Source organism: Mustela nigripes, chromosome 3, assembly GCF_022355385.1.
Source record: "Mustela nigripes isolate SB6536 chromosome 3, MUSNIG.SB6536, whole genome shotgun sequence".
Classification (NCBI taxonomy): domain Eukaryota; kingdom Metazoa; phylum Chordata; class Mammalia; order Carnivora; family Mustelidae; genus Mustela; species Mustela nigripes.
In genome coordinates this window covers 43,565,297-43,591,180 of record NC_081559.1, presented here as the reverse complement: position 1 = coordinate 43,591,180, position 25,884 = coordinate 43,565,297, and the positions used below count along the sequence as shown (strand labels likewise).

Sequence of the window (25,884 nt, the reverse complement as noted above, 5' to 3'; positions counted from 1 at the left end):
CACCTCTCAACCCTACTCTTCCCTGACCCATGGGTGTTACCTGACACAGGTGATTCTTTCCTTCTTTAAATACTTGCCCCATTTGGGGCAGCAGCTCAGCTTGCTGGTTCCCTACCCTCCTGACCCCAGCCCTCAACCTTGTCCCTTTGGTGATCTCACCTTGTTTTGTCCCCAATACATTGGCAACTCCCAAATTTATATCTTGAGCTGAGATCTCACTCTTGAATTCCGGACTCACATCCAACCGCCCCATTTACTTCTCTCTTTGGATGTCAGATAGGATTTTCAGATACTGCACATAGCAAAGGCAACTCCTCATTCCCCAATTTCCCTGTCTTCCCAACTTAGAAAGTGGGAGCCCATTGCCTTCTGGATGGACACATCTGCAAGGGAAGGATCTGTTGTCACCCCCTGTGCCTGGTAATCACTCAAAGTATCACCACCACCGAGGACCTCTGATGTGACACAGCAGGAAGCACACGGCAGCCTCCAGAGGGACAGATGTGTCTGAATTCCCAGAAGCACTTCTCACAGCAGCCCTATGTGGCTACTGAGCCAGTGAACAGCCCGACCCAGCCAAGGCGCCAGAGCAAAACACACTCCAGATTTCAAGGCTTAGTGAGACACAAAGAGTGTAAAACAGCCATTAATAATGTTTATATTGATTAGTGTTGAACTGATACTATTTTGGATACACTGAGTTGTATCCAACATGCTATTAAAATCAATTTCACCTATTTCTTTTGGCTTTTTGTCTACGTGGCTACAATGATAGACACTGAGGCTCACATCACGTTTTGGACGGCACGCTCCGGGAGCTAACTCTCCCCGCCAGGAAATACAGGGGGGAGAGGAACGAGTACAATGACATTGGAAGGGAGCCACCCCTATGTCGAGATAGCAGGACTGTCTCGTGGTCGGGGAGACCTGTTTTACACTCACAGCGGGGACAGGGGTGCTGCCACAGACGGGAAGGCCCCGAGGAGGCAGAATGCCCAACCTTGATGCATGGACACTGGTAGGTCCCGATTCATAGAAACCAACTGTCAAATGACATTTTTGAGATAATTAGGAAAATGTTTTTATGTTTTGGGGACTGGATGATAGGACACATTCATGTCAGGCTGGCTATCTGGGAGAGTGCTGTGGATGTGGGAGAAGACATCCTACTTCGAAGTTCCGTGCACAGGAGCATGCAGGGGTGAAGCGACGTGGTCTCTGGAATGTGCTTCCGATGAGCAAGGACACAAGACAAAGAGAGCCAGGGGCAGCACACAGGGCAAGTTCTCGGGGACTCTAGCTGCTGGATGTGTAGGTGTTTCTTGCAGTCATCTCAAGTTTTTTGTGTTACCATTCATTTTTAAAAACCTCCCACATAAAGAATGTGATCCACATTGTAGGCACAAATTCTTTTTTTTTTTTTTTAAGATTTTTTATTTTATTTATTTGTCATAGAGAGAGAAGCGAGAGCAAGCACAGGCAGACAGAGTGGCAGGCAGAGGCAGAGGGAGAAGCAGGCTCCCTGCCAAGCAAGGAGCCCGATGTGGGACTCGATCCCAGGACGCTGGGATCATGACCTGAGCCGAAGGCAGCTGCTTAACCAACTGAGCCACCCAGGCGTCCCTGTAGGCACAAATTCTGATGTGCATCTCAGGGACTATGAATTTGCCTCTGAAGTCTCCTAATCAAAAATCTGCACCCCAGAGTGACCTGCGAGCATTTCAGAGGAGCATGTGGGGGATGGAGGGCAGAGATGCCAAGACAGCAAGTAGGGTTTTTTCCTAAAACTGACTTTACTCAAAACCCAGACTAGCTTATGGCAAACCTTCATTTGTACTCATCCAGTAGCTCAGGGCAAAACCCCTGGGGCCACCTCTGGTGTCTCTGTTTCTCTCCTCCCCGAGGTCCCATCGGTTAGCAAGCCCTGTGGGCCCTGCCTATGGAAGGAATGCAGAATCTGACCACTTCACAGCACAACCACTGCCCCACCCCACTCTGATCCAGCAATCACCGCCTTTCCACCAGCTCCCTTCACCCGTATCCAGCCTTGTTCCCCACCACCCTCAAGACTGCTCCTCATGCAGGGCCAGCCCCGCACACGTGGTGGATGCCCATTCACACAGGAGTCAGTCTGAAGGTATGTTCTTGGGTTTTGCAGTGCACAACCTACACAGCCATCCATGACAGTCGTATACACAGCTCCATGAAGAACCCTCTTAAGACAGAGGCCAGAGCAGGCCTGTCTTCCACCAGATGCATCCAACAGCTAACCATTTCCCTGGAGGAGAAAGCTCAAGTCTTACAGTGGCCTGGAAGGCCCTGTAGGATCCAGCTCCTCGATGTTTCTCTCCCTGGGCTCAGCCACACAGCCTCCCTGCTCGGGTCTGCTCTCAACCTACCCCTGTGCACTCTAGTTCCTTCTGCTTGGAATAGCAGCTAATCAGGGCGCCCTCTGCTGACAGCCCGTCACAACAGCAAATCCCCCTTTCCCTCCTTAGGTCCCTGCTTTCCTTCCCTGCACTTTTCAACACCTGACCTGTCACAGAGCTGCCAGTTCAGAAGTTTATCTTTAGGGTTGGGGGCGGGGAGGGTGATGGCTTTCCCTCGGGCATTGCTGCGCCCTCCGCGCAGAGGACGTGATCAGTAGAAACCTGCCCCGTGACGGACGGATATTGAAAGCAAGGTGGTTGAGACAAGGACCGCATCTTACATTCTGTCCCAGCACGTTGCTCCCTGGCGGAGGGGGGCTGGTCAGAGAGAGGTCTGCTGAGTCGTCGGAGGAATAAAGAGATGAATATACAGGCCAAAACACAGAAAGGCAGCCCCGGGCTCATGAGGCCGGAATGATGCCGGCCCCCGTGCTGTTGGGAACCACGACAGAGAGGAGGCAAAGACCAGCCGCATCAAATGGAAAATAAAACGATGTCAAGACACGGACACTGCCAACAGCGGCCTGAAAAACACCATCTTCTTTTTAGGAAACGAAACCTAAAAATACCCGGGGTGTCCCAAGGTTGGCCTATAATTGCATCTAATGTCACCACGCTCTTAGCTGAGTCCAGCTGATTAAATAGCCCCTGCTGTGCATGCTCCAGGGAGAGGGGGCCTGGCTCCCAGAGGTGTGGATGCCCCCACGACCCCCACCACCAGCCACAACCCTGCTCTCCCTCCTGCCCCTGAACATAGAGGCCGGGCAGGGAAGGAAGGCTCCCTTTAGAGAGCAGGCTTGTCTCTCACTCCTTGGTGGGGTGGTATCTGGGTGGCACAGTCCATTAAGTGTCTGACTCTTGGTTTCGGCTCAGGTCATGATCTCAGGGTCATCTGGTTGAGCCCCTCATTGGGGGCTCTGCCCTCAACGGGGAATCTGCTTGAAATTCTGGGGCTCCTGGGTAGCTCAGTCTGTTGAGCCTCCAACTCTCGATGTCGGCTCAAGTCACGATCTCAGGGTTGTGGGATCGAGCCCCAGGCTGAGCTCTGTGCTGAGTGTGGAGGAGTCTGCTTGAGATTCTCTCTTCCTTTCCCTCTGCCCCTCCGTGCCCGCACCCTGCCCTGCTCTCTCTCTCTCAGAAAAATAACTGATAAAATAAAGAATTCCTTGGGGGCAGCCAGAACAGCAGAGCAGAAGACTCTGGCTGCCGTCACATCCAGGGGACAAAAGGGAGAAAATCCTGAAAAGATCTGAGTCTTTCAGGATTCTGAGAAAGCAAGGTCAGAGGTCATAAACCGCTTGATTTTGGTGCTTTCTCCCTCCTTCCCGTGGAACCCCGACATCACCTGTGCTTTGGGGGATGCTCTCCAAGCAGGGCGCATGCTCCCGTCCCTCCCCAGTCTGGGCTGCTCAGGCAGGGGAAGGCGGGGGCCCATGAGGTTTCGAGGACAAATGGTTCCATTGCTCAGTAGGGGAGCAAAGCTGAGACCCTGTGACCTGACATTAAATGTCAGTCCCATTTCATGTCACCTGTTTCTCAAGTGTCCGGCGTGCGGTGGACGCACCAGGCGCTCGAGAAACAAAATGCCTTTGATGTGTCACCACGTGGTTTCAGAAAAGAGTGGCCTCTAAAAATAGGGGAAAGAGGGGCATTAGGAGTCCGGGGGGCCAGCAGTTGCAGTAGACGCAGGGGTCAGGGTAGCTGCTTCCAGTTTCCTCATTCTTATGACACAAGTGGCCGCACACATTTGGGAGGGCGGCGGTGGGGCTCACCAGCATCCCCAGCGGGACGAGGGGCAGCTTCAGCACAGGAACAAAACAAGTGTAACACGAGAACCCAAGTCAGAAAGCAGGACCCAGGCACCAGACTGGCTCAGTCACTTGAGGGTCCGACTCTTGCTTTGAGCTCTGGTGGTGATCTCAGGGTCATGAAATCGAGCCCCGCATTGGGCACCATGCTGTGCATGGAGCCTGCTTGAGATTCTTTCTCCTTCTCCCTCGGTTCCTTCCCCCCTTTCTATTTAAAAACCAAAGAAAGCAATCAGAACCAAGCCAAAGGGCCAGCGTATTTATATGCCTTCTCAGTTGTAGGTTTAGATGCTGCCATACCCAGAAGGAGCACTCAGGTTTTCAGAATATCAAAGAAAAGAGTAAGTTCTTCTCCCAGATTCTAGAAACATCCATACACAGTTGTGGCTCCTGCTTCAGGAAGGGTGTGCAATGCAGTCTTGCCAGTGACCCCAACTTCTCACAGGAATACCCAAGAAGGCACAGTGTTTGTAAGGCAAACCTTCCACTACCCCAGCTGCAGGCAGGACCAGGGAGAGCCAAAGCCCATGGAGAGCCAGGGAGGGGTAAGAAGAAAGTCCAGCCAGCTTCCTCTCATGGCAGTACCAGGCTCTGGGGCCCATGGGGTGAAATCCAGCCCCTGCTCCCCAGCCCCACACACCCATCTAGGGGAAGGGGCGCTTTCTCCTGTCGGGCTCTGCATCTGGACGGCGGGTCTTCCTTCCCTTTCCACTTTGTACAGAGACCCTCACATTGGCTTGAGGAGCTGGCCAGGGACCCTCCTGTCGTCTGCCCCTGGAAATGACATGTCATGTAGGACAGAAGGGCCGAGAGCCAGCAAACAAGTCAGCAACCTCTGTCCCTACCATGTTGAAGTCCTTGCAGAGGAAGTCACCTGGCAGCGACCTGTGAGGCCCCCCGACCTGTGACAGGCATCTCATGTGGACAAGAGAAGCCTGTGCCACTGCAGGTCTCTGAGATTTGGGGGTGTTCACTCCCATGTCATGACCTGGCCTATCCTGATGACACAGAGAAGAGAGTTCAGAGTGACCAAGGTCAACCATCAAAAAGCCATGTGATGGTAAGTGGGAAGATTGACAGTATGACCCGGGCAGGTCACTGCTTCTTTCTACGACCGTTTCTTCCCTTTTGAGGTGGGAATAGCAGCATTGACCCGTCATGGTCTTGACCAGGAGCAACACAAAAATGCCACCTCCTCGGCAGCTTACACAACAGTCAGGAGGCTGGAGATCCAAGATCCAGGGACCCTCTGGTGAGGGCTCTCCTCCTGGCTTGTAGACAGCCCCTCACTGCTGGCTCTTCCTGTGCTCACAGAAGGGTGCTCCCTGTGGTCTCCTGATGAGGACCTGAATCTTACTGGATCAGGGTCTCACCTTTGTGATCTCATCTGATGGAATTACTTCTGCGGAGACCCCATCTCCAAATACAGTCACACTGGGGACTACAACTTTCACTTAGGAGTTCGGGGGTGCCCAAACACTCGGTGGACGTGTGACCTCATATGAAGGCTAAGTGCGTACGATGGCCACCAACCACTCAGGACGCGCTCACTGCTGACACCTTTGGTCTGCTGTTCTTGTGACCCCATCGTGGAGGGCATCCACAATGAACGATCATGCTAAGGAAGGAGGGGGAGGTACTGTACTACAGGAGGGAAGAACTACCTAGACCAGCACTGAAGGGTCCAATTCCTGGTCCCTTGCGTCCCACAAATGCTGTGTTGCATGAATTAGTGACGACGCTTTCTACAGAGGAGCTTATTACTCTCTGTAACCCAGACATTCGTCTTCGGTGATTGGGTCTGGGTTTCCTTCTATCTTTCTTGTGTCTATCAGCCACTAGGATGGGCAGACCTCACTTTTTGGCACTTGGCTCTACTGGGCTTCACAGACACTGCAGTTGTTACAAATGGAAGGTTTGTGGCAATCCAGTGTCGAATAAGTCTATTGGCGCCATTTTCCCAATAGCATTTGCTCACTTTGGGTCTCTGTGGCGCATTTTGGTAATTCTCATAATATTTCAAACTTTTCATTACATTCGTTATGGTGATCTGTGATCAGTGATCTTTGATGTTACTACTGTAATTGTCTTGGGACCCCACAAACGGTGCCCATATAAGACAACAGACAACCAATCAATGTTGTGTGTGTCCTGACTGTTCCACCCACCAGCCGTTCCCATCTTTCTCCCTCTCCTGGGGCCTCCGCGTTCCCTGAGACACAACAGTATGGAAATTAGGTCAGCTAATAACCCTACAATGGCCACTAAGTGCGCAAGTGAAAGGAAGAGTCACGTGTCTGTCACTTTCGATCAATAGCTAGAAATGATGACAATGAGGAAGGTACTTCGAAACTAAGACAGGTCAAAGGATAGGCCTTTTGTACTAAGTGGTTGTGAATGCAAAAGATGAGTTCTTGGGGAAATTAAAAGGGCCACTCCAGTGAACACACGATGAGAAGAAAGCAAAACAGCCTTATTGCTGATGTGGACAGTTTTCCTGGTCTGGATAGAAGATCCACACTTCCTCAAGCCGAAGCCCCACCCAGAGCAAGGCCCTGACTCTCTTCTATTCTGTGAAGCCTGAGAGAGGAGGCGGAGCTGCAGGAGAGAAGCCAGAAGCTGGCAGAGGCATCTGATGCAGGAGGTTTAAGGAAAGAAGTCAGTTGTCTCCATAATATACCAGTGCAAGGTGAAGCAGCAGGTTGTCCAGATCTAGTGAGATGAGGAGTGAACATAGCTACACTAAACGACAGATTTCCCCCGTAGACAGAGCAGCCTTATGGTGAAAGAAGAAGTTATCTAGGACTTTGGCAGCTAGAGAGAGGTCAGTGCTTGGCTTCAAAGCTTCAAGGGACAGACTGCCTCTCTCATGAGGGGCTCACGCGGCTGCTGACTTTAAGTTCAAGCCGGTGCTCATCCAAAATTCTGAAAATCCTGGGGCCCTTCACAGTTGAGGGAAATCTTGTCTGCCTGTGCTCTATAAATATGAAAGTACATCTGTGTACAACACGGTTTGCTGAGTATTTTAAGCCCACTGTTGAGACCTACCACTCATAAAAAAAAGACTCCTTTCAAAATACAACTGCTCACTGACCCCATCCTGGGTCACGGAAGAGCTCTGATGGAGATGGACAAGATGAGTGTTGTTTTCATGCCTGCCGACAAAACATCCCTCCTGCAGCCCATGGATCAAGGAGTGTTTTTAACTTTCAAGTCTTATTATTTAAGAAGTACATTTCACAAGGCTCAGCTGTCAAAGTGATTCCTCCAATGGATCTGGGTGAAGTAAACTGAAAACCTTCTGAAAAGGATCCACCATCCTAGAAACCATTAAGAACAGTTGTAATTCATGAGAAGAGGTCAAAATAGCAACTTTTTTTTTTTTTTTTTTTTTTTTTTTTGACAGGCAGAGATCACGAGTAGGCAGAGAGGCAGGCAGATAGAGAGAGAGCAGGAAGCAGGCTCCCTGCTGAGCAGAAAGCCCTATGCGGAGCTCCATCCCAGGACCCCGGAATCATGACCTGAGCTGAAAGCAGAGACTTTAACCCACTGAGCCACCCAGGTGCCCCCAAAATAGCAACATTAATACGAGTCTGGACGATTCCAGCCCTGGTGGATGACGTGGAGGGTTCAAGTCTTCTGTGGAGGACATCACTGCAGAGGGGCTGCAAACAGCAGGAGAACTGGAATTCCCAGTGGATCCTGCAGATGGGACCGAATAGCAGCAATCTTGTGATCAGATCTGAGGGAGGAGGTGTCGCTTCCTGGGGCCAAGCAAAGAAAGGGGTTTCCCGAGTAAGAATCTAGTCCTGGTGACAATGCTGTGAAGACCGTTGAAGAGACACCAGAGGGTTTAGGATATCACTTCCACTCAGGTGCTAAAGCGGCGGCAGGAAGTTCTCCTGCGGGTGAAATGCTATCAAACAGCATCACGTGTGACAGAGAAATTGAGAAAGGAGGTCAGTCAATGGACAAATCATTGTCTTACTTTAGGAACCTGCCACAGCTGCCCCAGCCATCAGCAGCCACCACCCTGATCCGTCAGTGGCCATGGACATCGCAGTGCGACCCTCTTCCAACGAAAAGACTACAACTCACTGAGAGCTCAGATGATGGGTAGCATTTTTTAGCAATGAAGTATTCTTCAGCAAGTGTGTGTATGTTCAAAAAGACTTAATGCTATTGCATGAATACTACATTAACAGACTAGAGTATAATGCCCACGGAACTTTTATGTGCACTGGGAAACCGCAAAGGTGATTTGACTTGCTTTAACGTGATACTGCTTTACTGCCGCAGTCTGGAACCAAAACCATAGTATCTTGGAGGTGCTCGTATTAAAGATGTTTTCCGAAAGACAGATACTGCATTTTCACTTCTTCTCATCAGACTTTCCCCCTCATTTTCTGTTATGTTAACAGTTATGCTAACAGTAGAATAAGGAAGTCATTTTTTTTTCTACTCATCATGCAAGACCTTCATTTGTACAATGACCCACTATTTAGCTCCTCTGCATCCCTCCAAAACCAAAAACTTCACAGCATTATCTATGCTGCCTACTTGGTTTGCACTAGGAAGGAGCATGGCCCCTCCTGGCCGCACCAATGAGAAAGTCAGAGCACCAGTGGGAAGCAGGAGAAGGGGCCATGTAGGTAAGAAGGGTTTGGCACGTCTGTGTCCACAGCAGTGAGCAGCCCATGCACAGATGCCCGTGAGGCCCAGAGAGCCGCCAGTGTACCAGCAGTGAGGGGAAAAGGCCAAGGGCATGGGGCTGGGACAAGATCAGACCATGTCAGGCACCACCACACGCTTGAGGGCTTCCCCATCCTGGCTCTCCAGTTCACTCCTCACACCAAATAACCTGCTTTTCACATCTACATGCCACAGAGAATTACCGATCCACTGATGGACTTCAGGGTGGCACAGGACATTTGCAGAGCCTCAAAGTATCACTATCAAATTTACTAATTACGGGGAACATTTCAACCTCTGATTACACACTCCTTCAGGACAGGGAGCTGAAGTCCCTCTCTGAGTGGGGGCTGCATGTAGGGACTCACTTCTAGGGAACAGAGCTGGGGGAAGGGGATAAGAATACGATCTCTACAGTGGAGGAACCTGGCTGACCCCTCCTTAGCCCAGTGGTCCAGGTCAACGTCGTTGATGATGACATCAAGAACTGCCTGCTATGACATGAGCAAGAGGGTACTTCTCTTCCATGAAGTTCTGCCCCCAGATCCATAAGCTCAGTCTAATTATGGCAAATCCAAATTGAGAACATTTCACAGAAACGTGTGCATTTCTTCATTGTAACGTCCGCCTGCATGCTCTCGACCATCCCTAACGCACAGGCCGGCACCACTCCCCTCCAGATGTCTCAGTGATTCTTGGTGTGCACAGGGCTTTCTAGAACTACAGCGCTTATGTGGTTAAAGTTAGGCAAACAAAGCTATTTACTGCACCTGGCAAAGTACATCAGTACACCTTACTTCCTCCAGGACTAACCCTGTACCCCAAAAGGGAAGCCACATGATAGAATGTTCTGCAAACAAGGTCCATGTTTCTTCAGCCCCTGGTAGTGGGCCATCAACCTCAGGAGAGCTTTCCTGGACACAGCACAGGCCTTTTTTAGGGAATGCAAGGTCACCGTGCTGGCATTGTGGGTGCAACCCGATCGCCCACACACCGTCCAGTGAAATCAAAGCCCCATCCCCAGGATCATTCGGAGACCTTTTCCAAGTGCACACATAACACAAAAGGTCACTGGAGAAGCACAAGGGAGAAAAGGTCACAAAACGAGGAGCTGGAAAGAAGGAGCCACTGTCGGATAATTGGGAGGGGGTAGAAACCTGCCTGCTTCGCTGCTCCTTCTAGGTCCTGGTATGGGAGGGGGGATGGGAAGGCTCAGTACGCTGGCCCCAGGGAAGGTGGAACCGAAATGCCCCCTTCAGACACTCGACACCTGGCTGGGCTAGATCCTGCTCACTGCAGTTTCTGCTAAATCTCATTTGTGCACAGGTGACCGATGGTGATCTTTGAAATCTTGCTCTAGTCTCAGAAGAAACCCAACTTGCAAATGTGACTGGAGTCAGGCTAAGGCTATCCATCCGTTTGTTCCATCTGTCTGTCCATCCATCCATCCATCCATCCGTCTCTCTGCTCACTCGCTCATTTTGAGGACCACAAATGCGAGGTACAATTAACCACCTTCAATCCCAGCCCAACATGCTTTGTTTTCTCAAAGGTGGTCAAGCACCTCCACAGCCTGACTGCAGAGAGGCCATTGGGAACCGTTTAGGTAACAGGCTGCCCTGATTCCACCCTATGAGGGATGAGTGGTTAGCAAGAGAATAGCAAGAGAAGGCACAGAGCCAAACAGAGGCCATTTACCGCAATGTCCCCCCGCCCCCCGCAAAAGGCTGTGGGGTCTTCCTATGCTCTTGAGGTAAGGCTTCATTCAGCAATGCCTTTTTGTAAGGGACAGGACTCTGCACATGCACAGAACAGAAGCTGATATTCCACGAGACAGACTCTTGTCATACTTATGCTTTCCTGGCACGATGGGGGCTGCACACAGGGTCAGACTCCAGGGAAACTGAGGCATGAGGATGTGTCAGGGAAGGCTGGATCCTTGCTGCCCCCCAGCCCTCCCTGATGAGCCGGGGGATGCGGGGGTCTGTGGTCATTGTGGTGATGGTGACCCTAGTCTCTTTTCTCCTTGCCTCCACAAGGACCTGAAAGATTCAGGGGTCTGGAAGCCTGGAGAAGGACTGCTTGCGGACAGCGGCTCCTGCCCTTCCTCTACCCAGCTCTACCTCCCACCTTCCCTGGCTCTCACACTAGGCTCAAACTTGCTTCCTCCCCTACTTTTAGAACAAAGCAACAGCACCCTGAAAGAGAAGTGTTCTGCGTTAAGAAAAATGCAGAGCTCCTGGGGTCAGTGAGCATCTGCTCCAAGTTCAGAAGCAGCTACAAGCCAGCCTGAAACATCTAGGTGTTAAGAGTCTTTACAATTTTCTGACAGTAGTACTTTACATTTGCAAAGCCCTTGAGGCTCTGCGTGCATGATCTCAACTATTTTCTCCTTTGGGCCTCATGCGAACACCATGAGACACACAGCAGGTGCTATCCCTCCTTATGGTTAAAGAAGCCAGTGCTGAGTGGGGCTTGTCTCCAGGCACCCTACCCCCACCCACTTCCCTAGGCATCTCAGAATCTGGAGCCTGGAGTCGAGCTCAGAGCCCAGAGCCTAGAACCTAGAACCCAGAGCTGAGCCTGGAGCAGGGCCCAGAGCCTAGAACCTAAAACCTGGAGTCTAGAGTCTGGGGAGAGCCTAGAACCTCGAACCGAAACCTAGAATCCAGAGAAGAGCCTGGTGCTAAGGGCAGGATCCAAGTCTCTGTCTGTCAGTCTGAATCTCTGTAAATGTGGATGGGGGGGGGCACTGAAAACACATGGTCTATGGCCAGAACAAACCCCTGCCTCATTTTAGAGGGGAGGTGTGTGAGGAGACACGGTTGCCCTGGAGAGCGGCAGGAGTCCCTGCCCGAAGCATCGTGTGCTCATCCCCTTGGTCCTCCCAACTCTGAATCATCACTGCCTTTTATAGGTGGGAACACCGAGGGTCCCCGTGGTCTGTCCAAGGTGGCAAAGCCAGCAAACGGTGACCCCAGGCTGCAGACCCAGGTCTTCCAACTCAGAGTCCAGCCCTGACCCTCTAGGCTGTGTGTTCTCAAGGATGAGAAAAATACCTCTCATGGGAATCAGGAAGAAAATTTATTTCACTTTTTCTTTTAGGACTTCCCCACTGCCGTCCATTCCTGAAAGCAGCTCTCAGGCCAGGGGAAACCCAAGATCAGCTAACGCAGCCCGGGCCTTGGCGGCACATCCGGAACAGCCGTGGTCCGTGGGTGGTACGGGCCTCTGGCTGGCGAGTTCCGACAAGGCTATCAGTATGAAGACAGCATGGTTCTGTCTCTTGGTCTATTGTGACATCGGGCGAGGCTTCAGGATTTAGCAAGAGTCATGAGTGGAAGCCACACTTTGTAACCTACGTGGAAATTCTGACAAAAGTGGCTCCAGCTACTTGGGAGAGAAATCCCACCTCCAGAGGTTTTCCCATCAGTGTGAAGACCAGTCAGCACCCACTGTGGGTGGGGAGGAATTCCCCTTCCTGCTTCGATCTCTATTCACCCAGCAGGTGGTTCCCAAGTGGCTCCTATGTGCTGGGCTTGGGGGTTCCCCCGGTGATGGGCCCTAGTGCAGCCCCCAGGGAGAGCCCCCCTGGATGGGAGACAGGAGCTGCTAAAGGAAGCAGCCAGTGGATAAGTGTGACAGGAGGAGGAGGACTGGGGGACACATACTGCGCATTCCAGGTCCTGTGTGGGAGATGCACAGGCCTGAGGCTTCCCAGGAGGAGGGAGAGCCAGCCAGGAGGGGATGGGAGGACTGAGTGCTCCCTGAGGAGGCCTAGACCTCAGCCACCAACGTGCCTCACTGGTCCCCAGCTGCCCCGTCTTTGTCCCACAATGGAGGAGCTGAAGCTCTGAGCCAGCAAAGGCCCATGTCCCAGAGGTCCTGGGCAGCAGAGCTGGCCGCTTCTAGGTCTGCTGAATAGAAAAGCTATCCCTGACAAACACGGCCCCGGCATAAGGAAGGAAACCTGCTGGTGTCTGTGAAATCCAATAGCTCAAAATTTAAAAAAACTGCAAAATGGAATAAACAATTATTTCTGTATCACTGATGGCGTATTATTACATGGGTCAAAAAAGAGACAACGGGCCCAAAATGGAGTCACTTGTGCTAAGCACCACGTCGGCAAACCAAGACTTAGAATCCTACCTAAGCACAGTTTCAGCCTTTCCCAGGAGCGTAACCATCACAGGTCAGTCTGGAGTCACAGGGTCAGCCCCAGGGAGGTACCCTGCCAACCGGATCCCTGCCATCTCCCACATGGAGGAGGAGGTCTTGCCTCAAACAATCCACTCTTTGCCAGAAAATTCCTTTTCCTGTCCCTCCGGCCCAGACAAGACTTCCATTTCCTGCAGGTCCGAGGGGGCTCCCTTTACTTCTAGATGGGACTCTGCCCGTTTATGGATCACTGAATGAAGCTGGTAAGGTCTTCACATTGACTCCGCTGGATTTTAGGGTTTTTTTTTTTTTAAGATTTTATTTTTTATTTGACAGACAGAGATCACAAGTAGGTAGAGAAGCAGGCAGAGGGCGGAGGGGGGGAGCAGGCTCCCCGCTGAGCAGAGAGCCCAATGTGGGGCTCGATCCCAGGACCCTGGACCTGAGCTGAAGGCTGAGGCATTAGCCCACTGAGCCACCCAGGTGCCCCTGGATTTTAGTTATTAACATACGTGATGCTCTCACTCATTAACACTTTCTCATGTGACATCATTTTAATAAGCCAGTAATCAGAGATCTCGGGGACAGTCTGCCAAACTGCAAGGCTGTGCTCTCATTCTGTCCTCCACTCCACATAAGTGGGAACCACCATGTTCTATTTCGGGAATGTTGGGAAGATGTTTAGGAAAGAAAGAATACATGAAAACCATGACATTGTTCACACACACATAAAACCCCCCAAAAATCCAAGCGAAAGAGATCTGTCAAGCCAAAAGGAATCCTAGAGCTGAATTTTCAGTTAAGGAGAAGGATGGCACCCAGCATGTTTTCCTTCACAGATGCACATCACAATGGAAGCCAGAGGTCTAAGCCACGGAGGGGAAGATGACAGACCCAGAACATTGTCATGATTAAGTCACTCCTGTCTCATGCCTGCAGCCCAAGGGAGACCCACACGCCCTGGGGCCAAGGGCACGGAGAGGGCACGGAGAGGGCACGGACAGCGCTGATTTTCACTGGGGGAGAAGGGAGAGGTAGCCTGCCTACCACTTTCTCAGGAACAAGTGTCCGGGCACCAGGCAGGGACCAGCAGTCTAGTGGTCTATTTTAAGAAGTTCAGCTGTGAACAGCAAAAGCAACATACTTTTTAGGAAATATGGGGACAATCTTAATCCTATGGAAATGTCCTGTTGCTGAACTTTCTGATGCCCCACACACATCCCCTTCTACCTAGGGGCCTCTCTGCAGGGGGGACTCTGGAGTCCTGATGGGCAGCCAGCACCCCCCAAGGCTGAAGTGGGGGCTTCCCTTATTCCTCCTCTGGCAGCACACCTGGGATTTCGAAGGAGGGGGTGATGCTGGCAGGTACACTCCTGAGGTCTGTGGCTCTCATTGGATAATGCGGCTGCTTGGGCTCCCTGCCCGTTTGCTCCCTGACCTTAGAGTGTCACTCTAAGCTTAGCTTCACACTGTCCTAAGGCTTTCCCCTGGCTGCTCTCTTTCTCCCAGCTGTGGGCACCCATGGCCATGCCACCATCGGGGTGAGTGGTGGATGGCAGACTCAGATGGAGGCACCTGGCTCTGTGTCCAGACAGCTCCTGGCAGTGTGCCCCCGTCCTCAGTCTCCCTGGCATGAAGCCAGCAGGCAGGAGGCAGAGCCCATGGCCAGTGTGAGGCTGTGCCCCTGACTGAGGGCAGAGGCCGCTCTCAGCACCTGCGAGCACCACGCTATCCCTGGAGTGCACCTGAGCCCCGGCCTCCTCGGGGAGGAGGGGTAAAAGCTCTGCTGCACCAGCATGGACTCAAGTTCCAACTGAACCACACCTGACATGATCCATCCTGTCGGCAGCATACCGGGGGTAGTAGGAAACGGGTTTCCTCAATGGGCAGAAGGGAGACACGTGGCCCCATAGGATGTCACTCAAAATACGACGCCTTAGCAGCTCCCGCCTTCATGTTGAAAACAGAGGGCCCATCCCATCCTGATGCTGGGCTCTACACATCCTCTGGATGCCAAGGAAGCCACGGGACCCTGAAGGTGCACATGGAGCTGAGGTGGATGCATTCCGTGTGCTCACCTGGCGTCCATCTTGCTGGTCCCAAGGCCCTGGCCGCCCCTGCACACAGGCACCGTCCAACCCTGGGGCACATCCCGTCCAGTCCTCTCTCTGGATTTGGATCCAGCCCCCAGAAGGCAGGGGACCCCAGGGTTCAGTTAGTGCCCACATGGACTGGGCCACTGGCTCTGCATGTCCCTGGCCCTGTTCCTTACTCTAACCCCCCTGGGGAATGTAGTTCTTCTTCCACAAAGGAAAGGAGGCTCTGACACATGGACACTATACCCTCCATGGTCTCCCGGTTTCCAAAGGCTGACTGTGCTCCTCCTATGGACCCGCATGTGTCCCCAGATTGGACTGGGTTCTGGCCATAGTTAGCCAGTCCTGCCCCCCGGACCCCTGTGTCCTCCTTCCTCTGTGTCTGGTCATGGGTGATGCTCAGCCCTGCTCTGCATGATGGCCCACACCTTTGTCACAGCATATTTCAGCCAAGAAGAAATCACTGATGTAAAGCTGTGCTGCACATCTGGTGGCCACGAGCCATAAGTGGCTATTTAAATTTAAATGCATTAAAATTAAACAAAATTTGAGATGTAAGGGGTGTCTGCCTGCCTCCGTCGGTTGAGTGTCCAGGTCTTCATTTCAGTCAGGGCATGGTCTTGGGGTTGTGGGATTGAGCCCTGTGTCCAGTTATGCGCTCAGCAGGGAATCTGCTTCACCCCCCGCCCTTGCCCTGCTCCCTGCTTGTGCTCACTCTTTTTCAAGTAAATGAATAAAATCTTTTAAAAAATTTAAGATGCATTTCTCAGGTGCACTAGGCACAGGGCAGGTGCTGAGCAGTCACACATGGCTGGTGGCCACCAGACACAGAGCAGGGAGAGAGGACCATCATCACTGCAGAAGGTTCTCCTGACCAGCACTGTTCTGGATGATTTTAAGACCTCTCTGGGATCATTTACAGCAGTATCTTAGGGCACCTGGGAGGGAGACACATTAGCTGTTCGGTCAACATGCAAATCCCATCTCTTGTCAACCTGGAAAACTGCCTCCATGCCTAAGGGATCTCATAAAACAAGGTGAAAAATGAAAATAAAAGAAATCAAGGGTAATGGTAAAGAAAGAAGGGACAAATTTATGAGATGGAGCTTAAAAGCAAAACAAAAAACTTAGATCTCCTGGTTCCTTTAGGTTGAAATATTGTCGTGAGCATTTCTTCCCCCAAGCCAAGAAAGGCTGGAAGTGTCGCAGTATACCACGCCAGCAAATGGCTCTGGCTTTTACATACTTGCTGATCCGAGGGTTTACCCACTGCCAAGACCATATCACATTCTGCCTACCTAAACTCTCCAGGTATTTTATGTTTGCTTTATATCTCTGATCTTAGAGAATTTTCCAAACAAATACGTGAATTATCCTTGAAGCATGCAGCTATGAAAATTTTATTTTTTTATAAGTCCCTTTGTTTGTTCACCTAATTTGATATTTTATTCCACTCTCAATGAAAGAAGGTCATCGTGACTGGTTCCTTTCTCTGGGCTGTATGGACATTAGAGATTATTCTGTCCTGGTATAAATCTCAGGTTAATTTTCAACATTCTTCTCAATCCCACCATCCCCTTAATCAAAACCAGAACTCTATCTGTAGGGACCAAATTAGAGAGGTTTGGTTTGCTAGCATTAAGCAATAGTCCCTTCCAACACTGATGCTGTTTAGGGCATTGGCCTGGTAAATGGGAGACCCGGGTTCAGATTCCAGGCTGTGTGCCTGTGCCCTGAGGAGGTAGTGAGTGGATTAGCACTTTAGCCACACTACCGTGCCCCTGGTGCCGTCGGACTCGCATCCTGTGACACCTCCCCTCCTGGTCTTTGACCAAATGGTTCTCATAGTGTTTTAGTGCCTCATTCTCAGAGCTGAATGGACAGCTGAGGATCACCATGCATCTGGGAGAGGCGTCAAGATGAAAGATAGAGGCCATCACAGACAAAGGGCAAAAAGAAACAGGTAATAATACAGCAGACAAAAGAAAAGTTTTGGAGAAAACAACAACAACAAATTAATATCATCAGAATGACAAGAAAAGGTGCCACATTTGTGAATCAGAGAGGATGCCATAAAAAGGGAACAAAGAATAACAACCGACAAAACCCCCACCTTTTAGAAATTGAATACAGAACAGATAAGTTTAGCAGAAAGCATGGAAGATAAAGGTGAGTGATCTCCTACAAAGCATCACCAAGAGAAGAAAGTTAGGGAAAGGCAATGAAAAGAAAGTTATTCCCAGCAAAAGAGCTGCTATAAAGGAGAGACAGGAAATGATGGGGAGGGGAAAATTCAGAGAACTTCCCAGAACTTTAGGATACATGTCTTCAGATCCAATGGCCCCATGAATGCTCAATTAATGGAAAATAACCCATTCAGAGCACTGAGACCAAGAGAAGGTCCTAAAAGCTTCTCGAAAGTAAAGGCAGAGATTATACAAGATATTGGAGATACACAATGCATCAAAATTCTCAAAGCAACCCTGAAGGCTGGAATACAGTGGAAAATAATATCTTAAAATTGTGGTAGAAAATAGCTTTAAATTTTACTTTCTTGATCACTATTAGTTTATTTTATTGAAGAGGCAATTCAGTCACATGGTTCAATATCCAAAGAGCATCAGGGCTCTTGGGTGGCTTTTGCGTCCTACTCTTGATTTCTGCTCAGGTCATGATCTCAGTGTCTCAAACTAGAGCTCCATGCTCAGCAGGGTGTGTGCTTGAAGTTCTCTCTCTCCCGCTGCCCCTCCCTCACTCTTTCTCTTTTTCTCCAAAATAAATAAATAAATCTTGAAAAAATTGTCCAAAAAGCATTAAAAGTGACACTTGACCAATTCTGCTGGCCTCCCAGGGTTTACTCATGCAAATACAGACAAATCATCGCCTTTCTCACAAAAGGGACAGCACACTGTTTTTTTGTGGTTTTTTTTGTTGTTTTTTTTTTTTCCTGCACATTGCTTCGTTCAGTTAATGACACATGCTAGAAATCATTTCAAAGAATACATAGAAATCTTTGTCATTCTTTGGAAAATTATTTTTAACCTAGAACGCTACAGTCAGCCAAACTATCAATCAAGTACGGGGGTAGAATAAAGACATGTTCAGACATGGAAACACTTGGAAAAGGCATTCTTTTTCAGGATGCTACTGTAGGACGTGTTCCAGCAAAATGAGAGAGTAATCTCAGGAGGAAGATAATACGGCATCAGGCAAGGAGGGATCCAACAACAATAGAAAAGTGGGGAACTCTCAGATTGGCAAAGGGAAAGGGAAAGGGAAGGAGAGCCAAAGTCTAGAGAGGGTCTAGAGGACAGATGTTTCCCGGGGTCCATATCCAGGAGGGGACAAAGGAGAAATGGTAGGCTGTCTGGTTTGTTGAATCACCCAGGAAATAGTACTGGGAGGGGTCCTGTTGAAAAGTTTTTGAAGAACTGGGTGTGACAGCTATGTCAACAGGAGAGCAATTGGGAAAAAAGAAAAAAATACAAGTCATGAACTCTGGAAAAGTCAGAAAGCTGTCCAGGGACAGAAATGTCAGAGCGTGAGGCTTGGCTCCACAGCCAAACCACACATGATGTCATCGTCATCACTCTACCTTTACGAGGTGCTTTTCACAAAAGAGCACATATACCCTCATAAACGCCCATGGAAAGTGCACTCAAAATGTTCCCATTTTACCTACGGGACAAGTAAGGCACAAAGTGGTGAAGCAACCTGCCCGAGGTCACAGAGCACATGGCAGAACCGGGGTTTGAACCGGGGAATCTCACTGTACTAGCACCATACTCTCTACCTGTCTGTAGTTCTACTGCAACATAACTGTGGTGTAAGGATGGGGGGACACAGAAGTGGTGGGAAGGCCTGAGTGGGGTCCCCTCCCCCAGCCAGGAAACTAATGGTCCGTGTCTACACTCAGATGATCAATAGACTGCACACGCATATAATTTTTAAACATGGAGCTAATCACCAGATTGGTCAGGGTCTTGTCAGGCCATTAAGAACTTGGCCTTTATGCAGTGATACAAGAAGCCATTGGGGAGTTTTAATTAGAGAGGCGACATGAGCTGACATATTTTCAAGGATCACCCAGCTGTGTGTGGAGAATGGCCTGAGAATGTGGGACAAGGGTAAAAACACACATTACCTTGGTTAAATAAACATTACATTTCAGAAGTCAAGAGAATGAAAAAACAAACAAACTCCAAAAACGGGGATAGACATCGTAAGGACAGAAGAATATCAACTCTCCCATGAACCATCAAACCTGATGGCCAGAGGTCAGCTGGGGACAACAGAGCCAGAGATGGGAAGCAAGTCAGCTTGACTGCAGGACACAACCTGTAGCTTGGCCTCAGATAGAGCCAAGAACTGAATCCAGAAAGTGGAAGCAGCTGAATGTTGAACGGGCACCTTCTTAGTTATCTTAGGCATCACCAGCTCCCGTGAGCCCACTTCTCTATGTCAGACAGAGAGACTCTAAACTCTGCTGGTGGGACTCCATGTAATTATGGGGGAAGCTTCTCGGTGAGGCTGGCACCCTGCAAGCCTCCGAGGCTACCTCAATTCCCACCTGCCCCCTTTCTAACCCTGAACCCTGACAAGACTCATGAGCGACAGGCTCAACTGGACTCTAGGTCCCCTGATTTCCACCCATCGTGCCACTTCTGCAGGCCACCCACATAAAACTCACAGCCCTAACCATGAGGCCAGTGAGTCACGAGGGTCACCCAGAAGGGGGAGAGGGCGACAGCTGGCGCTCACACAGAAATAGCTGTGGGGAGGGGCCTGCACATCATCAGGACTGTTCACAGCTGAGCTCCTGATTCTGTTCCAACCAGTGTCCTGGATCACAAACCACTGACAACACTGGATGACACCATCCAGTCCATGGCCCCCATGTCTGTAGCTGCCGGCCCACCTCAGAAAAGTTGCCTCCCCCGGAACAAAGGCATGAGGGGGACAGTTTGGCTGTAGCAACATGACAGAGGTTTTAGGATGAGAATGTCCTATATGTACAAGGCTACCCAGCAAGTTCATTCCTAAGTTGGGGTCCCTAGAGGCAGAGCCTGAGGCAGGTATTTTTGTGTGGGTCTGTATCTGGGGAGCACAGCCAGCAGAAGAGGGGTGAAGAGAGCGGCAGGGGTAGGAGGTGGCCTTCGCCAGAGTGTGCCCTCAGCCCCATCCCACAGGGAGATCTGGCACCAGAGTCATTCCAACTTGAAGTGAAGGGAGGGGACATTTTATAACCTCACACCCCTCAGGCAACAGCTGCAGGCTGCCCCAGGGGTGGGGGTGGGACACCCCTCCCCCACAGCGACTCCTGGGTGGCCAGGGGCACTTTTCTCCTGACAAGACAGCTGTGAACCCCCAGCAGCTGGCGCTCCCAGCAGTTGGCCATGGAGTCAGCACCCTCTCACAGGAGGGACCTGGGGGGCACCATCTGCACCCCAGGGATGGCATTGCAATGGGTAGCTCTTGGAGAGGAGGCTGTGGAGACAGTCATAGGGGAGGGAATCAGCCCAGGCCCCTGTGGCCACAGGGGGTGACTCACTCACCAGCACCATTAAAGGGCCCAGCAAGTTCATTAATAGGGCAGCTTGCATGTTATTTTATTTTTTAATTTTTAAATTTTTAAAAAATTTGAAATTTTTTATGATAAAAATTTTAAATAAAAAAATTATAATAAAAATTCATAAAATTTTATTTTTTATTTTTAAAATTTAAAAATTTTTAAATTTAAAAATTTTTAAAAAAATTTTGTTGTCCTTCTCTGTTTGAGAGGAATACTGTGAATTGTCTCAGGCAATTCACCTCAGCAATTGCCTCAGTGCTGAATGAGAAGCTTGGGAGGCTATCAAAAATCCTGAGCCGAATGTTAAACATGGCAGGAGGGAAAAATATATCTGCTTTCAAGACACCTTCCCCCAGGGTGGGAGAAACACTGTTCATGCCTTCAGCGGTGAGGAGTGTCTCCAAGTGCTTACTGGACATTTTTCCTGACAACGTCTTGCCCGAATTCTACCTCGGAAGCAAGCTACTTGTGCTAATGCATCTATACTGTTTTCAAGTTACAAGTCCATTTACCTTAAACCAGCCTCAGGTTAAACCACAACGGAACCGCAGAAATAGGAAAGTGTCAGCCTCTACAGGTCAGAGCACTGCTTCGAGCCCTCCGCAGAAGTAGCTGAGCTCCCCTCCCAGTCCTGCCCACCCCAGCTCAGAAGGTTCCGGTTATTCTCTAGATGTGCCTTCCCAGACGCCTGACTTTTGTCCACCCACCCCCTGCCACCTTCTGAAAGAGTCCCCAGTTTTCATTCAGGCCCCTCAGCTCCCCAAGGGCTTTGGAAGCAGCAGCCAACTTTCCCCATTTCCAGGATGGGCCTGATGGGTCACAGGCTAGGACTCCCCCGGCCCTGCACACGGTCACCCAGGGGCTGGTGTGGGCGGCTCAGTTAGCAGTCCTGCTCATAGTTTGGCTTGCCGGGCAGGGTGGGGTGGTGCCAGGGAGCCAGGGAGATCTGTCAGGGAAGATCCGTCCAGTTCTCAAGAGAGAGACTGGGTGTGGGCTCCTGGGGGGGTGGGGGGGAAGTGTGGGAACAAAAGGCATGTCAGCCTGAAGGTGAGGCTACCCAAAGAGGGCAGCTCAGCAGAGCCTGCTGCAAGGTGCTATGGAGAGAAGCAGCCACTGGTGGGGCTGACCAGGAATCCATGCTCCAGCCAATATATTCCCTTTGTGGAGGCCAGTGAAGGTCAGCGTTCCTGTCCCTTCAAAATAACTCAAAATGCCACTTCCTCTAGGAAGCCACCTCTGATTGCCATTCCTATTCCCCTCAATAAACTGGAATTTTCTCATTTCCAAACTTTCCAGGCACAACATTTATGGACTTTTAATATCAGATCTCTTCCTGTTTTCTGTGACTGTTATTTATAGGTCAAACCCCTTTCTGACCCAACTCTTCATGGTTGGACCCTTTTCAGGTCCATCCCTGAATCCCAGTCTCCGTAGGACAGGTGTTTGGAGAGCCCAGAATGCATCTGCTGAATCAGCGAGCAAATAAGAATGTACTACACTTCAGACGAATTTGTTAATTTTTATTAGAACTGAAGAACTCAAAGGTGAACAGACACTTGCCATTTGAATCGTGATTCTAATTTTTACAGTTGGGAAAATATGATTCAATTTGTGATAAAACATAAAATGTTGCCCCTGCTCCCTCCGACATTATAGATTCCCGCCACTCAGCACTTACAACAAGCCAATCCATGGTTTAGTTTTATCAGGAGGATAGGTGGGTGGGGCTCACGTTTACTCACTGTATGGATGCTAATCAAAATAACAAGAGGGGACTTCTTTGTCGCATTCTAGAGACAAGAGAACAGACACTCATGGGGGATGAATGACTCATTTCCCCAGGATCGCATAGCTCCTCTGTGAGGTGTGTGCATGTTCACAGGACAGGACTGACTCCACAGTCTGAATCTGTCACTGCCCGCCACCTTCTCCCTGGCTGGGGCACGACCATGGCTTCCCAATCCTCAGGACATCAAGGATGTCAACCCAGGGAGCATCCCTAGTCTTTGCATCCAATCCAAGCCAGCAGACACGAGGTAGACTTTGGGAGCTCTCGCTCTTCTGGTTCCTTTGTCCCTAAGCACCGACAGAAAGACAAGACCCAGGGATCATCCACTGGTCACCTCTGGTCTCCCAGAGAATGCTTGTTTGGTCCTATGGTCAAATACATACCTAAGTGACTATCCTAGCAGGCCTGGGATTATATGCAAGCTAAGTGAGCAAATTCTGCTCCGAAGAGGTGACTTCCATACCAGGTGTAGGGAGTAAGAATTAGAGGAGCCAGATGGAAGCAGGGAGATGCTGGCCTGGGTGATGGGGAAGGTCTCACAGAGGACAACCTGCAGTGGGTTTTAAGGGATGTCTATGAGTTTGCCTGGAAAGCCCTTTTCCTTTTCACACAGAGAAAAACCAAAGTCTTGATCCATTCCAATATTCAACAAATACTGATTGACAGCCCTGTGTCCGTAAAGCAAAATCGAATATTTGCAACTAAAAACACCTAAGAAATGGTTATAGAGCGTACCTCGGGGCAAAAGACTGACTGACGAAACCAGAGCCTACAGCCTACATGGCCTGAAGTTTTTCCGTGTGAGCACAGAGTGGTATGCAGACGAGCTCCACATCATATCAGAACACTTAGAAGGGAGTGCGCGAAGGCGGCGGCGCCGGGTTGGGGGGTGAGGGGGGTTGGCGAACTGCACCTGTATAGTGAGTACACACACACAGGACACTGAAAAGGTACAAAAAGGGTCTGCGGGAAAAGTCAGGCGTCCTTTGACACTGGCCCCCCCCCCCACCCCTCCACCCCACCCCCCGCCCAGCGAGCTGCGGCAGCCAATCCCAGGAGCAACCTTCCCATGTCACCAGTTTGTTTCACGCCAAGATTGGATCCTTGGAGGGAAAGACACTTGTCCAGCGCGCACACAGTGCTCCTTTCATTGCCAGCTGAAAGTTCGCCCCCAACATTTCAGATAAACTGCCCAGAAAACTTGGATCAAAGCCCCTTAGGCGCCAGGACCCGTTTGCAGGCTCGCTCCAGAAACACGATTCACAGTGACCCCAAGCTCAAGCCCAAGCCGCACCTCTGTGACAACTGAGGACCCATGGTTGCAGACAAGAAACAGGCCATTTCGCCAGGGCCATGTGGCCTCCGGGGACTGGCCATGGGCCTCCGGGGGCGGCCTACTCTACCCCCACCAAGCGGCAGGACAAAGCTGGGCACTGGCTCCTGACCCCATGGGTTGCCCACCTCCGCCCCGCTCCCTGAGAGGGGGACACAGTGGCCCAATGGAGCAGGGGCGTGGGGGAGGGGTCAGAGTCGCCAGCCTGTCCCCAGGGGCCGGAGAACCGACATCCCTCTGGGCCCGCGCCCCTGCCCGCGCCGCTGCGGACGGACAGAGCGATCCACCGATGCGCGGCCGCTCCTGCGGCGCCCCCGCCCCCCGCTCCCAGCCGCGCGGGCTCGCCCGCCGCCCACCTCGCGCGCGATCTGGTTCAGCGCGTCGTCCTCCGCCGTCAGCCGCTCCCGGTTGGGGAGCCGCTTGCGCCCCGAGCCCTGCGTGCCCATGTCCATCGGCCACGCCGCCCGCTGCTGCCGCGGGGCTCGCCGCTCCCGCTGCTCTTGCCCCTCTCCGGCCGGTCCCGCTCCGCCCCTCCCTCCGCCGCGGCGTCATGGCGTCAGCAGGCGCGGGCCGGGGACGCGGGGACACGCTGGAGGGGGGGATGCGGGCCGGGGGCGCGGCGACACGCCGTAAGGCCGTAGGGTGGAGGGAACACGGGGCCGGGGTGCGGGATCACCTTGGAGCGGGAGGCGCGGGGCCGGGGGCGCAGCGACACGTTGGAGCAAGGGGGACACGCGTGCTGGGGCGCCAGAGCCCTGCGGGGGACTCCAGGAGATGTGGACAGGGGCGCGGGGACGTCTGAGGAGGAGGCACGAGGACATGGCACCGGGGACCTGAGGGGACGCCGCCAGGGGCCAGGGGCAGGGGAACTCCAGGTGACACTGGGCCAGGGACGCGCCGGAACCTCAAGCGTGGAGATGGTGGGAGGTTTGGGATAGCCGGGTGTCGATGGCGCAATGATGCAAGGACGTAGAGGTGACCGGGGCTGGGGGCTCAGGTGGGTAGAGGGGCGAGGGACCTCGGAGGGTTCAGAGGCTTGGGGAGGCCTAGGGACCGGGGCAGCACTGGAGGGTGGGCCCGGCGGGTGATCCTGGACCACTGCTCCAGGGCAGTCTCGATGGTGGAGGTGGGACCTCTGTTGGGGCGCTCAAAGGCTCGCGGGAATGGAGTTGCAGAGAAGGGTTTGCCGGGAGAATTGAAGGCAAGGATGTGTCTAGGATGAGCATCTCTGACTTGGAGTCAGGCAGTTGCAGATGGATGGGGTCAGAGAAAGGCTCTGAGGTCAGGTCCCAGGGCCATTCAGATCTACTGGAAGCTGCCAGCCCGTGACCTTGGCCAGCCTTCTAAGTTTCATAGCACGTTCAAAACCACCATGTTGATGTATGCATTTTCCTTCTTCACTTGCTGTCCTCTGTGACTTGTGACTTACCACTTCTGTGTCTCCAGCTGTGGAAAAAGGAATGAATTTACCTAAGCTTTACCTTTTACACTCTAAAAGTAGATTTTAAAATAAATTGGAGAATCAGATAAGGTTTATAAAGCCATTGCCTTCTTGGCCATGGTAATGATGCAAGTAACTGTTAGCTGTCAGCACTGAATTAGAAAAGAGGAAAGGAGACTGTCCGAAAGTTACTGGTCTGTTTCAATGTTTGGGGTGTGGAGAGATCTCTAATGGGGCTGAGGAAGAACGGGAGGGAGGGGGCTATGCCGGAGTCACTTGTATCCCTCCTCCCCCTCCCCCCTGAGCCCCACAGAAAGGTATGGTGAACGTTTTGGTGTATTTCTAAGGAGTGACTGTGACTAGGTTGGTTTGGGTTCTTAGGAAGTAACTTGGAAGCTGGATGGAACAGGGAACAGAAAAGCGACCCTGCAGTGGCAGGGAGAGTTGATGAGGTTTTATGGATGGGGAGAGCCGGTGAGAGGAGGACACAGGAGGAAGGAGAGGGGAGCGGATTCAGGTGCTCAGCACACCTGAGCGGACTTCAGTGCAGTGGGTGGACTCGGCGG

General features: G+C 51.4%; 1 protein-coding gene and 1 long non-coding RNA gene across 23 annotated transcripts in view; both read right to left on the bottom strand.

The window, feature by feature from the left end:
• LRRFIP1 (LRR binding FLII interacting protein 1) overlaps nucleotides 1–24,403 on the bottom strand; it is a 136,335-nt gene extending 111,932 nt beyond the window's left edge. For all 21 annotated transcript variants that reach the window (XM_059393811.1, XM_059393812.1, XM_059393790.1 and 18 more), the window contains exon 1: nucleotides 24,234–24,403. In XM_059393811.1, coding sequence (XP_059249794.1) covers nucleotides 24,234–24,329 — 96 coding nt within the window. In that variant the 5' untranslated portion in view covers nucleotides 24,330–24,403. The remainder of the gene's footprint in view (nucleotides 1–24,233) is intronic.
• LOC132013687 (uncharacterized) lies at nucleotides 22,267–23,719 on the bottom strand. Of its 2 annotated transcripts, none has more exons than XR_009403074.1 (4): nucleotides 23,608–23,719; nucleotides 23,280–23,457; nucleotides 22,928–23,094; nucleotides 22,267–22,831 (listed from the first exon to the last, which is right to left on the bottom strand). It is a non-coding gene; the product is annotated as an uncharacterized LOC132013687 (long non-coding RNA). The 2 variants fall into 2 exon arrangements; XR_009403075.1 differs by having other exon boundaries at nucleotides 23,621–23,719.
• Nucleotides 24,404–25,884: the final 1,481 nt, after the last annotated feature.